Genomic DNA, 14,817 nt, shown 5'->3' with positions numbered 1-14,817 from the left:
CGCAAGCAAGCTTCTTAACTGCTATACAAAAAAGCCAGACTCATCTGCAGTCATGTTTTTAGAGCTTTTAAAAGAGTAAAGGAAGGTAAAAAAAAAAAAATGAATGTTCAAATGTTTGAAGCTACTTTCTCTTTGAAAACAGTTTGAGAATTCACCCCACAAGACAAGTATGACTGCACCATTTCTGAGCGTTTGCAGAACATTTGAGAATGCTTTCTCTGATCTATTAAAAGAGACAGCATACAAAAGCCTCTTCTCTGTGTCGCTAGACAAACCAATTACAGCATTAGTGTCGTTGTGACAGAGGAAAAAAAAATCAATGGGATTGAAAACCCCACAGCAGATGCTAAACATTCCTGCTGGATCTGTCCTATCAATGCTCCAAACCTCCCTCTGCCGCCTGCGTGTTCCCACACATCTCTCAACCTCCCTGACTGACTTGGAGAAAAGGATGAATGAGCTAGCTTTGAAACAAGATTCACATTGACAGCGCCACAGTGCTTAAAGCAATACATCCACGCCAGAATGAAGCTATTGGGGTCATATTTTGCTGGTGCATTCACAACCCTCCACCCCCATCTTAACCCTTGCAGCTACCCCTACCATATTGTTTGAGAATTATAGTATGGGGATCTTTGAGGCAATGTTTACACGCAACGGGAACAAACCCATTTAATACATCATATCGATAAATGACAGCAGGATGAAATGCCTTGTGTATTACTTACCAATTGGTTAACCCACTTATCATTAAAAAGGGTTGAATACTTGCATTACTGTAATGAGTTTCTGTAGGTGTTGCTCAGTTCTGATTCCAAAAAGCTCAGCCGCATTGAAATAACAGCTTCATGTCATCTCTCTTTTTTTTTTTTTTTAAATCAGGAATTACCAGTGTTGGAAAACATGGATCGAGAATTGATTAGCAGTTTGCTACGCATGTGGACTGGCAGAGCTATACTGGTGTTCTTTTCTGAAAAGAGACTAATATTGCAGATAGCAGACTGTTTGGTTCAAATTGCATGTACAGCTAACAATTGATAGAGCCCTTGACTCTACAAGCTTCTTGCCCAGCATTGACTGCAAGCTAACAAGATAACAATGCTGTGAACCAGAAGGAGCCAGGTTCTAAGACTTTTGGAATGCAAAGCATAAAGGGGCTAAAATGCTCCCAGGGACTAACTTTGGACCCAAAGGTTCTCAGGGAGAATAAGAGATAACGTCATTGGACTCAAAGGGTCTCAAGCAAAATGGAGAAATATGAACAAGGAAGATGACAAAAACTAGATGTATGGACCTTTTGGGGCGCCAGGGGTCTGAAGAATGCACTGAGTTCAGAGACACACGCACACACATACACACTAAATTAAATACATATAGTATATGGTAACAAAATAATGCATTGTATCTTTGCTATTGGTTAAATGTCAGAGAAAGAGGAGGTGGACCATTTATACAGAAGGGTCTTTAATGTCATGCAAAAATTGTAAGAACGAGTATTCTGTTTGTCCTGGACCTGGGACCAGACTCCCTGCATATTTTTAAGTCACATCAACCAGAAAGGAGCTGGCCACTAGAATTCTGCAGGCTGAGATAATGCTAGCTGGATTCTAATGCAGAATATTTAAATTCAGTTTTGGCGCAGAACTCAGAACCACTCTAAACAATTATAAACAATATAAAAATAGGCAAAGCATAATATGTACATCAATAAATACATAAACAGGTAATAAATATGTGTGAAATTGGGGAGAAGGGGGGTCTGATGCAAAAGAGAATGCAATGTGTCACCAGGGCCCTAAAGAATTTCAAAAAATAAAAAATAAATTCAATTGTAGCTCAAAAACTCATCCCTTACTCTCTGTACCAGATAACCTCAATCTTCTAATTATAGACAGGAGGCTTACTCTACACATCATGCATCCTGTGCAGTACTGAGAATCGGAGCAGCTGGGTTTTTTTTTGGCTTATTAAACTAAAATGAAATGGTTGGTAAAAAACCAAAAAAACATCTATATTGATATTATTGCCTAAGCGCACACACACACACACACACACATTTTTTTTTTCTGTACATTTTAGCAAACAAGTCAAGCAGGCAATGGTGTGTCTAATTGAAGTTTCGTCTCACAGTTTTTTTTTTTTTTTTTTCATGAATGCATTCATTTTAAATTCTTAATGCTTAACCCAACCCATTCCTGCACATGTGGTTGTCATCTAGACCTCCAGCGCTATCTGTGTGAAAGATGGGTCTGTTACAGGTCAAGCTGTTCAGAATGCAAGTTTAAACACTGACAGCTTTATATATTAGAGAGGGTATCCCAATCCCCTAGAGTCCTGGGTTGGCCGAAGAGCAGAGCTGCTGCGGAGGCATTTCATTCAAGTGTGCAACCTGCCAGCAGGCTCCAGGCTCAACTACATTTTGAGGCTGCCTGCAAATGCGAAAACTGGAACACGTGTGTGTGATTGCTTTTGTGGTTTGCATATGCTGAGTGTTAGGTTGTGAGAACACCAGCCTCTATTCACCACCTGCATTCTTTAGCTTTCATTTTGCATCATTTGATGTGTGTTTTGTATCATTCTCTCCTGTTGTTTTTGCCTTTTTGCTGCACCTACTAACTAAATATCTGATCTGCTTTGTAATTAAATCGCTGGCTCTGCTTCTGAAAGCTGCAACCGCCTGTAAAAGTATCTAGGTCAGAGAGCATAAAAAAAAAAAATTGAAAAGTATTTACGATTATTATATATATATATATATATATATATATATATATATATATATATATATATATATATGTGTGTGTGTGTGTGTGTGTGTGTGTGTGTGTGTAAGGCATCAGCATCTTTCCACAGCCTTTACTGATCTTATCTGATTGCGGTCAATAGATTTAAAAATAAAATGTATATAATCTGTCATTAAGGTTTGGTCACATTTCAGATAAGGATCAGTTTATAAAATCTATATGAATGTGTCGCTGAGGGTTTTGGTGATTACTACAATATCATTACAATATCATCTGAATGGCACATGTCCAGTCTCAATGTTCTTGTGACGCTGAGCTGCTGTAGTCTCTAGGTATTAATATGTGAATAATGGTGTTTATAACACATGTATAGGTGTGTAATGGTGTTTATAACTGCTTTATAACACAGGTATAGATTTATAATAGATTTTTTATAATGGATAACTAGTGTTCCAAAATCCAGTTAATCCACAGTGAAGCATTTGAAATATAGCCTAGACATAAATGTCAAATATATAACTGTGTGGTCCAGTGGTTAAAGAAACAGTCTTGTAACCAGGAGGTCCCCAGTTCAAATCCCAGCTCAGCCACTGACTCAATATGTGACCCCAAGCTAGTCACTTGTGCTCCGTCTTTCGGGTGAGACAGTCTTGTAAGTGACTCTGCAGCTGATGCATAATTCACACACCCTAGTCTCATATCTGATAAAGTACTTTGTACTTTTCCACTATTAAAGGCACTATATCAAAATTATTTATATTACATAATGGCTATGTGTGAAGAATGTATAACATGTTAGCTCTTGTATATACTGCTGGAGGGTCAAATCATATCCCCCTTGTACATGAACAAATAATGATCTCAAATAATATTCACTACATGGTCGACCAGCTCTGTGTAATATGCTGTGGGTACAGCAGATCAAGAGGAGAGATATACACAACACCAAAGCTGCTTGCAGGCAATCGTTTATTATCAGGCATCTCAGGATGTGTCACAAAGCTTTAAACACTGAACAGCATGAATGATCAATAAAAGAAAAGACGCAACATGGCACGAGCAAAAGCTCTACCATGCTCTGAAAAAAGGGTATGAGAAATTCAATACTGAAATTCAGTATTCACAAAGAAGCACTACAGGAATGCAGGGGGCTGCAACCCACAACCCAGCCCAGGGTTTCTTACAAGCAAATCTAATTAGGTGCAATGCTAAAGCGGTAATGATAATCTACAGCAAGCGTGTCTCTTTTTATAGAATTCTCTACCATGTTTTTACCAAATGGTAAATGGTCCAGATTCTGGTTTAAGATGAGACTCAATGCACCACAGAGCTCAATATACCCACAATACATTATCACCAATGGTAATGCAATGGTCCTGCACTGAGGGGCTACAACACTATGAGGCTCCCATTGGCTTAACAGTGGGAACATTTTCATGTTTTCACATGCCAATGTTATCATAATTGGATGAGCATGAAAGGCACATGGCTGGGAAACCAATTGCTTCCAAATCATGTACAATATTTAAATTAAATAAGGTTAAAGTCACCTGTAATGGAACAGATTTCTAATTAAATACCAGTCTGCAACTGATGCAAAAGCAGTTACTTTTAATTGAGGACTCAACAAGAACTGGGGGTGGAGGACCAGTGTTAGATTGACTCGAGCACGGGCAGAGTCGCCACAATGTACAACACCCCTTGAAAGCCCTGAATGCGCAGTATAAGCTGGTCCCTGCAATGCCAAGGGAAGCCTCAGTGTCTGTCCATCTCTCTGGTGATCCAGTCAACGTACATGGAAATCTTCATGAAGACCGTGGGAAAGTATCCGCACGGCTCGCTGCTAAACGAGAGGACACCGTGAGCAACGCCATCGCACACCAAGGGACCCCCAGAGTCACCCTGAAATACACAGGCACACAAACAACTCAGTTAAGCTTTCGAATCGTACTCCTAAAACATACACAGCGAAATCCCTCTGTTATAATCAGTACAGTAGACTGCCAACCAACTTTCAAGACAACAAAGTATGCTGTAGGATTGCAATGCTGTACTGTTAGCAGAAATGTCACCCCCTGTGCAACAAATCCAGCTGTAGATGGCCACGATCCATTATTACTGTTGCCATTTCAAGTGATCTGGAACCCCAAAAGGCTTATGGGGATTCCACATATCTGACAGTTAATATGCATCCATTTTCCTCTTTCAAACTGCTTGATTCGAGAAGGCAGTGTTTGAGATAAGGCAGTTATTTGAGCTACCAACGGACCAGTGACAGTTCATCCCAGAAAAACGCTAGACAATCATTAATCAAACCAAATGAATTAGTCTTACATTACAGCCGCCTTCCATGGGACTGCTTGCACAGGTCATGTATTCGGTGAACATTGCTCCCCATTTCGCAGCGCACAGCCGTCTGAACACCGACATGTTGACCTCTTGCAGTTTAGAAACCATGTGAATCCCTTCTGACTCCACCAAGCCCCAGCCAGCTGTAGAGCAGGTGCTGCCAACCTTGAGAACGTCTTCATTCTTGGACAGCGGCAGAATCGCCACCTTCTCATCTAGAGCGGCTTTTTTCTCCAGCTGTTAACCAGAGAAAGAGACTCCACCCTGTAAGGGAACGCCTATAACTTCACAGCCCCCCAGTCACAGCCCCCCAGATTCATAAAGCATTCATTCAAGATTCCCAATCCCCCAGATTCATAAGGCATTCATTCAATATTCCCAGTCCCCCAGATTCATAAAGCATTCATTCACGATTACCTTCATTGTTGCATTTAAATCAAAGGGCCCAGAGAACCAAATTCTGAACCCCACATTGCATCTGAATGAAAACATAGTCCACCAGATCCAAGCCAACCCTGTGATTCTAAATGAATACCTTTTACCATTCAAAACAAGGATAACTAGCAACTTAGCTTTAATGAATATTTCATAGATACGTTAGATCGTTAGATAAGTATGTGTCTATCTTATAGTACTCCAGATTTATGATTTAATTGATTCCAGTAAGGCTTACCTTCAACAACATGATGTCATCATTAGGGCCTCTTTTGCAATAGGATGGAAAAGGAATGGCCTTCACCACTTTAATGATCTGCTGAGAATTCTCTGGAGACATGATGTTATGAGCACCAAGAATAGCAGTGATATTTCTGTTAAAAATAAAGGTTACAAAAATAATAACTAGAAGGGCGTTTTCTCACCATTATGAATCTTCCTGTCTACTTCATAGAGAGGGAGAGAGAGAGGGGGAGAGTTAGAGAGATGGCAAATTACATTTAATAGAGAAAAGTGTAAGATACTGCACGCAGGAAATAAAAATGTGCATTATAAATATCATATGGGAGATACTGAAATTGAAGAAGGAATCTATGAATAAGACGTAGGAGTTTTTGTTGACTCAGAAATGTCTTCATCTAGATAATGTGGGGAAGCTATAAAAAAGGCCAACAAGATGCTCGGATATATTGTGAAAAGTGTTGAATTTAAATCAAGGGAAGTAATGTTAAAACTGTACAATGCATTAGTAAGACCTCAACTTGAATATTGTGTTCAGTTCTGGTCACCTCGCTACAAAAAGGATATTGCTGCTCTAGAAAGAGTGCAAAGAAGAGCTACCAGAATTATTCTGGGTTTAAGGTAAGTCATATGCAGACAGGCTAAAATAATTGAATCTTTTGAACAAAGAAGACTAGGCAGCAACCTAATTCAAGCATTCAAAATTCTAAAAGTTATTGACAATGTCGACCCAAGGGACTTTTTCGACTTGAAAAAAGAAACAAGGACCAGGGGTCACAAATGGAGATTAGACAAACGGGCATTCAGAACAGAAAATAAGAGGCACTTTTTTACACAGAGAATCGTGAGGGTCTGGAACCAACTCCCCTGTAATGTTGTTGAAGCTGACACCCTGGGATCCTTCAAGAAGCTGCTTGATGAGATTCTGAGACCAGTAAGCTACTAACAACCAAACGAGCAAGATGAGCCTAATGGCCTCCTCTCGTTTCTAAACTTTCTTATGTTCTTATGAGAGAGAGAGAGAGATAGAGAGAGAGAGAGAGAGAGAGAGAGAGTTTTCACAATAATCATCAAAGTAATTGAGATGTTTAGTTGATTCTGGTTTCTTGTTCTAGACACACATGCTCTTTCACAAGCTTTCACAGAAACAGGTGTGTGTGTGTGTGCAAGTGCTCAATCTCAACACCTGCTCCTGCACTGAATACTTACTCTGCATCGCAATGCGCTGCGGTCAAGACAAAGTCCTCTCGAATTAGAAACCCTCCACAATTTGTCTTTCCAGTGTCCTTTCCCATCATTAACAAGTAGACCATATAGGGGCGGCTGTGGGGTGCAGCCTCGTGACCCCCAATGATCCTAGAAGAATCTGCAGTGAGAAGCAACCATGGCTGTGACGTACCCCCTTTCAAATTTAGCAAAGTGTAAGAAAGGATAGTGGGGTCATGCTAAAGCAGAGGTTAGCACTGTGAAGTCCAGAGTGCTATGGATAAGCATATTAACAAACATTGCAAACCATAGTCAAATATGGTAGATGCATGCCATGAGAGAAGCGTGGTAAAACTGCAAAGCTGGCAAGCAGATTTACTGTGGTTAATACAAAATAAGTGCCATCTCCCTTAACTTCAACATGCTATGACTGAATTCAAAGGCAAAAAAAATTGTGTCAAGCAGACATAAATTTCAGCTGGTATCTTCTTCGGAGTAGAGCTATCTGCGCTATACAAATGTAACTGAGACAGGCAGAAATATATACTACCTGTATTGTAATACCCACACTGTATTAACTTGTGCTTCGGCATGATAAGAAGCATAAGCAAACAGTTCTCTAGATATCTTGTGTACTCTTAGATTTGGAACAGGGTAAGATTTGAATTGAAAACGATCCTGTTGCTACATTAACATTACTGATATACAAGAATACATACTGTATAGGAACTATGTGTGTAATTGCAGTTCATGTAAAGTGTTACCCTTCAGTGAAGGAGGGCTTGCTTTCTTTCTTTCTTTTTTGGACTATTTGATACTTTGTACATGCTCCTCAATTAATAACCGCTTTCCCCTTAAATAACCAATTAGCATCTTATTTTTTTATAGTCCGGAGGAAATGAAACTAATACAATTCTACAACAGACTGGCGTCGTCGTTCGTTTACATCGAGGATAAATCAAGTCAGTAAAATTGTCTTTGAGGCACGCCACGCGCCTGACCCCTTTCTCCTTTGCAACAATGTAGCATCTGTACAATATTAAGCAAGGCTCTTTCTCTGTAAGTCTACCAGGATCAATTTGCTGTATACTGTGTGATGATTTTTTTTTTGCTTTCTGTATTTTGTGTTTATTTATGTAGACGTGCCTGCAATTCCCAATCATGATATTGTTTTTAAAGCAGGTCCAAGTTAATCAATGGCTGCTGCTTTTTCATTGCTGCAAAATCAAACAGTCGATAATAAACTATTGAAGCTCATATTTACCTGCAACCCCGGTAGATACAGCAAAAAACCCCATCAAGAAAAAAACCTTCATTGTGGTGCTAGGAACTGCTGTCATGCAACTAAGTCGACTGCAAAGTGTTCTGCAGGGAATGAACTTATAGCAACCTCACGACCACAAAACTGCCCACCAGCGCTGTTTAACTAATCAGAGATGGCTTATAATGTGAAATCACAGCAGTATATGTACTGTTGCTGTCCAGATTTGCCAAGCCAAGGCATGGCTAAGGTAGAGCTAAATGTACATGTGTGGTCAAATGTAGGTACAGGTTCCAATTGTGAGCCGATTTATTTCTCTTAATCAACGTTTGCTCCCATGTGAGAGTTTACTGTGGTATATCATAGAGACAGCACAGAAAAGTGTTAGCAACATGGTCAAGCACATAGAACTGTGGTAAACCATAGTGAGAATCATAGCATTGTAAATGTGTAGTTTAAACATGAGAAATCAATAAAGAAAACTGAAAACACTAGTGTGCAGCTACGCCAGGGGTGGAAATAAAACTTCCCATTGCACAGCAGTGTGATCCATTCCTGGTTTTACTATGAGTTTAATAAGACACACCTGAGCTTGTTACCTATACACACTGTGTCTAATCAAGCTGGTTGTAAAACCTGGAATGGGTGAAAATCCTATGCAATAGGAGTTTTATTTCCATCTCTGTACATAATTTGATAAATTGCATTATCAGATCGTGAAATATCTCTGAGCCCCTGCGAATATGCAGAACGAGGAATGAAAATCTGACAGGGAGCTAAAAGGATGGAATCTACAATGGATGTCAAACTTGAGTTCAACTTCGAAAAAATGAACATCTTTTAATTTCAGCAGCCCAACGTGAAAATGTCGGAATCAAAATGATGTTTTTAATACAGTAAATTGAAACAATATTGACATCTACTGGAAGAAACTGTCCATTGCACATCATATCCCAGGTGAAATTATTTTGTTGTGTTTGTTGTGGGATGAACATGTTAATCTAATACAATGTTGTCCTGAAGAGGCACACAGCAAGCTGGCAGGGAAACTGCTTCTGAAAAGACTCCCGAAAGCTGAATTTCAGAAGTAAGGATGTTGGTTTTAGAAATGACCACGAGGGAATGTCGGTGGTATAAATATAATTTGTATTTAAATTGGGTGAGAAGGGGAGGGTTGTTTGTCCACCTATAAGTCTGATACTTCAGCCAACGGAGGTCAGTTAAATACTGAAGGCACTGGTTGAAACGAAGTCCTGCAATGGAATGGATCGGAAGTGCCTAGGTTGTCTGCCCCTGATCTATAGCACGTTCTTAAGGTATTAATTCAACAATATTGCGCATAATCTTGACTGAACTGCTGTAGTAAATGTGGCTGTGAAACCCTAAGGTTGACTTCCTGTACCGAAATACCTTAAACCAATTGGATGATAAAACTAATGCATTAAAATGTAAACGTTTTTAAACATAAAGAAGCAAACAGTGACATCTGGTGGTGAAAGCCACGCAGTAGAGTGCCTTCAAAGTTTTATTGCTTGCCTGAAAAACCTGCTGCAATTTCACTGTCTGCAGGTATGAATAAAAGAACTGTGAACTTTTTACTTCAGTAAAAATACACTGACACAGTCAGCAGTATTGTAAAGATTGCGTCGGGAAGGATAACTACGTTCCTTGTGCATATTGTTAGTGCGACATGAAAACTACAGAACTGAACTCTATTGGGTCAATATTTCCTGTCCAAATATTTCACACTCTGAACAGAGTCTTAACATGATATTCCTACATCACGTACAAAACTGCACAGAAGTAAAAGCAAAGTGCCGTGAAACCTCTTGTCTTGATGTTTGCAGTTCCTTGTTTGTTGGTGTACCTGCCACTAAACTCAGAAGGGTTCAGCTTGTCCATAGCGCAGCTCCCAGGCTGCTTTCTCACTCTTGTCTTTCTCAACACATTACTCCAGTGCTCAGGTCCTTGCATTGATTACCAGAGACCTGCTGGATTGATTTGAAAGTTGCTGTAATAACATAAGGTCCTTCATGGTCCTTAGAGCCACCTTCTCTCCAATAACTACTAACTGTGTATTCCTATTTGCGCTCCGAGATCAGAACATGCCGAACTCTTAGGAGTTTTGTGCTGTTGTACGCCTTGTTTGTGGAGCTCTGTTCTGGTTGACATCAGACAGGCTGAACATCCTTTTAAGTCTAAATTGAAAACATGCTTTTTTGAATGTGCTTTTATATAATCGGTGTAGCTAAAACTTTGGTGTGAGTATTTAGGTAAAGAAGTGTCTGGTTACCATGGACGTTCTTCATCATTACCCCCAGTAGCTGGCAGATTAACCGGAATCTTGGCTGTATCACTTGCAGCAGCCCTATTTCTCTTTCTCTTCAATATGTGAGGAGTTTCGAGAACCCACTGCCCGCCCACTGTTCTCACTGATGTTATCATGTTCTCAACATACCCGGCCACATCCACCCTGATAAACACTTCCCCTAATAAAAACAGCACAATGTAATAAACCAGATTGAGAGCATGTGAACCACTATAAAGCCCAGAGCAGCATAATAAAACATATTTCAAAATATGACAAATCATCATAAACTATGGGAAATGTCTGGCATAACTGTAGCAAAATTGCAAAATGAAAATTTTGCATGTTAAACTTTTATAACCTGTGAAAGGAAATCAGACAGTCGGCGTGTTTCAATGCAGTAAATACAGTGTACATACTTGGTAATTATTGTCGCCTGAATTCCAATGCTTTATATATATCACACCCAGATTCGCATTATAGAGCAACTTGGTACATGTCTGAAATATGTAAGAGTTATCTAGCAGAGAAATCCGGGTCATTTCACCTGAACTCGCCTCCATCTCAGGCTTCTTTTCTGTCAATAACCAATCAGATGCTTCCCCGACCTGCTTTCAGCCAGTAACGTGCTTTGATCCGGAAGACACTGCTGGGGTGAAATGACCCAGAAAGTAAATCAGCAACAGACTTCCTGGAAGGCAAGGCAAGCAAACTGAGATCTGCGTTTAACCTATTATTAGTTCCGATGCTTGTTTGAAAATGAAAATACACGCTTGCGACAGCGTGTTTCTTTAAAAACATTCAACACCGACGTAGAGTGCAAAACTGGGAAGATTTACGGAACAAATGTGTTTTACAATGTAGTTATCAAGCGATGATAACTTGCCGTGTGTTTATCCCAAATAATTACAGAACCAAATCACATTTGAGCAACTCTTTAATTCACTGCCTTACAAGGCAACAGAGCAAAGCTAATGTAACAATGAAGATGTCTTTCTGTAGGACTTTTCTACCACATTTCCTATTCAAGAGTCAAAACCAAGCGAAATGCACAGTGCTTTTGATTAGGATTAGTAATAGTGCACAAATAATATTGCAGTACTTGAACACACACTGCTTGAAATCTATATGTAAATCATGTGAAGCAGGAAACTGATGATTCTGGATCTTTCAGTAAAGCGTGCAGAAGCAGGCTGGCTGCAATGGCAATGCAGCGGGACGCTCTCAGTTGTTGGCTAGGGTTTCCTGGATCCAGTCCATGTACATGGAGATCTTTGTGTACACGTCTGGCTTCTCACTGCATGGATTACTCCCGAAGGAAACGATTCCATGAGCCACACCTCTGCACATCAGGGGTCCCCCGGAATCTCCCTGAAACACAGAGAACAGCGTGCAGTTCAGTAGCACCGTCCCTCTGCTGTAAATGCCGCTCGCAGTGTTGTGTGATTCACTCACATTACGGATTCCGCCCGCTGTCGGTGAGATGAGGTTAAAAGCTCTAAAGTCACGAGTGGAGACATGCCTGGCTCTTTTGCACAGTGGTTTAGACGTTCGCTTGCCTTGTGCAGAGGCACCGGTTCAAGCCTCCTGTTTCCTGAAGCTTCCAAGAAGGAAGTCCTGAGAGCTGGTGTTAAATCTAATAAGGAGTGTGCTGATACTTCTTGAAGGCGATTACGAGTATTTATCGGCAGCTATTAAACAAATCCATTCACTAATGAGTTGATTTCAAAAGAAGAAAAGCTGTCCTTCCCTCACCTTTACAACTGAGCGCCACTCAATGGCAATTAAGCTTCCACATAGAGTATTTTAAAAGCCGCACTAAAGCGAATTTTCCTCTCACCAGCGACACGAACATTTTTACTGCCATACTGCCTTACCAATGCATGAAAATGAAATACAGCCTGAGTACCAGAATACCCCATGATTAACAGCATAATAAAAATAAGACAGGTTTCGTACCTTACAAGCTCCGTTGTTTGCCATGCCGCCACATATCATGTACTCTGTGAATTTTTCCTCCCACCTTCTTCTGCACTGTTGCCAGTTGCTCACAGTCACAGGGGCCTCCATGAGTTTGCTGGCAGGGTGGGTCCCTGTTACATTCATCGCCCCCCATCCCGCCACAGAGCACTCCGTACCAGGGAGAACTACCTCCAGTTTCTGCGGCAACGGCACCACTCCCACGTTCTCATTCAGACTGGCGTTGTGTGCCAGCTGTCAACAGAAAATGAGCAGCTTGTTTACATCGGCATAGTAACAAATAAAAAGAACTTTATATTAGCTGATATGCAAAGGTGAACAGTAGCACCTGCTTCTTTAAATTTCCACTTATACCTGAAGAGGTATGTGTGGTCTTCAAAGCTAGTGTTTATATAGTGTAGTATATCTAGTAAGCATTAGGAACTCTTCAAAGCTATTACAATTGTTACTCTGATTCACCTGGCTAAAATATAGCTCTCTGCTTTGCAGTAATAATAATAATAATAATAATAATAATAATAATAATAATAATAATAATATCTTTATTTATATATAAGCCTTTCATAGTGGACCACCAACACAAAGCGCTTTACAGAGGTAGGCTGTGAACTGTGCATTATATGCAGAGTCACTTACAATAGGACATTGATTTAACATCTCATCTGCAAGATGGAGCACAAGGAGGTTATGCGACTTGCTCAGGGTCACGCAGTGAGTCAGTCAGTGGCAGAGTGTGGGATTTGAACCTGTGGCCTCCTGGTTACAAGTTCTGGACTTTAACCACTGCCTCCAGTAGATGAAGTGTCTCCTGTTTGCACATTTCTACACTGTACTAACATGGTTATTACCCAGACAGGTGTGTTTTTGCAATGCAAGTGCATTTTTAAATACAAAATTAAACATGTAAGCTAACACCTTTGGTAATTGCATTGTATTTACACATGCAATCGTGTGTTAAAATAAAAAGGGCATTCGAGGTACTTTTGTAACAGTTTAACCAAAATAGAACTGGTCTCTCCCATCACCCTGCAGTCCCAACTAAATCAGGCACGGGATTAAACACATTTGCAAAGTAACAAAAAGCTGCACGGCATCACAAAACAGCAGGCGTACCTTCAGCAACATGATGTCGTGATTTGCCTGGCTGTATTGCGGGTGAGGGAGGATCTTCTTCACATGCCTTAACTGCTGAGAATTCTCTCCCTTCAATATTGCATGGGCTCCCAGAACAGCTCTAATCTCTCTGCAGATCACAAAGAGGACACATGCAATGAACACTCGCCATCTTTACCTGGAACTGAACCCAAGATTGGAGCTGCCACGAGGTGCACTTGCACAAAAGAAGGTGCTTATTTTTCCTATGTAGGCCCCTTTCTGCACATTGTGCTCTTTTAAGCCATTTTTAAGTGGTTACCATATTTTAATATTTATCCCTTCTCATCATGACATACCAAAGACTGAACTAACATTTAAAAAATAATAATTGATTAGCAGAATTGCACTTGTGGGCCTGCATAGGATTGCAGTAAGAATGTGGCCAAGGACAAGTTCATTTCTGCACATGTAGCCCACATGACAGTCCCAATAAAAGTGAAACAAATTCCATTGTAAATATTCCATTGCTTGACTGTCACTTGCAAGCAAAAATTCCCATCCGCCAGACCCGTGTCCTTTGCAGGGAATACTCACTCTCCCTTGCAGTGCGCGGCAGTCAAGACAAAGTCTTCCCGAATTAGAAAGCCGCCACAACTAGAGAAATGACCCGCTCTTCTTACTGCCAAGTAGACCATGTAAGGGCGGCTGTGAGGCGTGACCTCCTTACCCCCAATGATTCCATCACCAGAAACACCTGTGTCAACAATGGAAGAAACCGTTCGCCATGCAATGTTCGCCACTACCAGAATTTCCATCGAAAAGATAAAACACAGGTTGAAGTTACAAATAAACAGTGGTTCACATATTTACCCGTCAGCCTGACAGACAGGAGAAGAATCCCAAGCAAACAGAAGCAGCCCTTCATCGCGGTGACAGTGGAGCGCATCGATCTCTCTGTGCAGACTAGTCTGAGCTCTGACTGCAAGTCGCTGTGCAGGACCAATGCTTATCTTCACACCCAGCCTTTGCATTTTAAACGTGAGTGTCAAGATAAACTGATACCACACTTTAGAAAAACTGCTAATGATCAGATTTGCTGATGAAAACGCTACCGGTTTTGCACCCTATTTTTAACGCTGTACTTTTTGTTTCTGAGAAAAAACATAAGGCGACGCTGTGCAATTAAGGCAGTACAAATAAAG

The 14,817-nt window shown here is 40.5% G+C and overlaps 2 protein-coding genes across 4 annotated transcripts; both read right to left on the bottom strand.

Moving 5' to 3' along the window:
- Positions 1-3,700: 3,700 nt before the first annotated feature.
- On the bottom strand, positions 3,701-11,170 carry LOC121300661 (mast cell protease 1A-like). 3 transcript variants are annotated; one of them, XM_041229309.1, is made up of 5 exons: positions 11,088-11,170; positions 6,975-7,131; positions 5,764-5,899; positions 5,076-5,327; positions 3,701-4,643 (listed from the first exon to the last, which is right to left on the bottom strand). In XM_041229309.1, exons 1-5 carry the CDS (start codon positions 11,101-11,103, stop codon positions 4,497-4,499), a joined length of 708 nt encoding a protein of 235 aa, XP_041085243.1. In that variant the 5' UTR covers positions 11,104-11,170; the 3' UTR covers positions 3,701-4,496. The 3 variants fall into 3 exon arrangements, with proteins under 3 accessions (XP_041085243.1, XP_041085242.1, XP_041085241.1); XM_041229308.1 differs by lacking the exon at positions 11,088-11,170 and adding an exon at positions 10,526-10,622; XM_041229307.1 differs by lacking the exon at positions 11,088-11,170 and adding an exon at positions 8,236-8,659.
- Positions 11,171-11,464: 294 nt separating this feature from the next.
- LOC121300968 (mast cell protease 1A-like) lies at positions 11,465-14,605 on the bottom strand. The gene is made up of 5 exons (XM_041230008.1): positions 14,486-14,605; positions 14,210-14,369; positions 13,634-13,763; positions 12,500-12,754; positions 11,465-11,911 (listed from the first exon to the last, which is right to left on the bottom strand). The coding sequence occupies exons 1-5, from the start codon at positions 14,559-14,561 to the stop codon at positions 11,765-11,767; spliced, it is 768 nt and encodes a 255-aa protein (XP_041085942.1). The 5' UTR covers positions 14,562-14,605; the 3' UTR covers positions 11,465-11,764.
- Positions 14,606-14,817: the final 212 nt, after the last annotated feature.

This window comes from Polyodon spathula, chromosome 26 (assembly GCF_017654505.1).
Source record: "Polyodon spathula isolate WHYD16114869_AA chromosome 26, ASM1765450v1, whole genome shotgun sequence".
Lineage (NCBI taxonomy): Eukaryota > Metazoa > Chordata > Actinopteri > Acipenseriformes > Polyodontidae > Polyodon > Polyodon spathula.
Note: the sequence above shows the minus strand (reverse complement) of the source record. Positions and strands in the feature narration are given on the sequence as shown.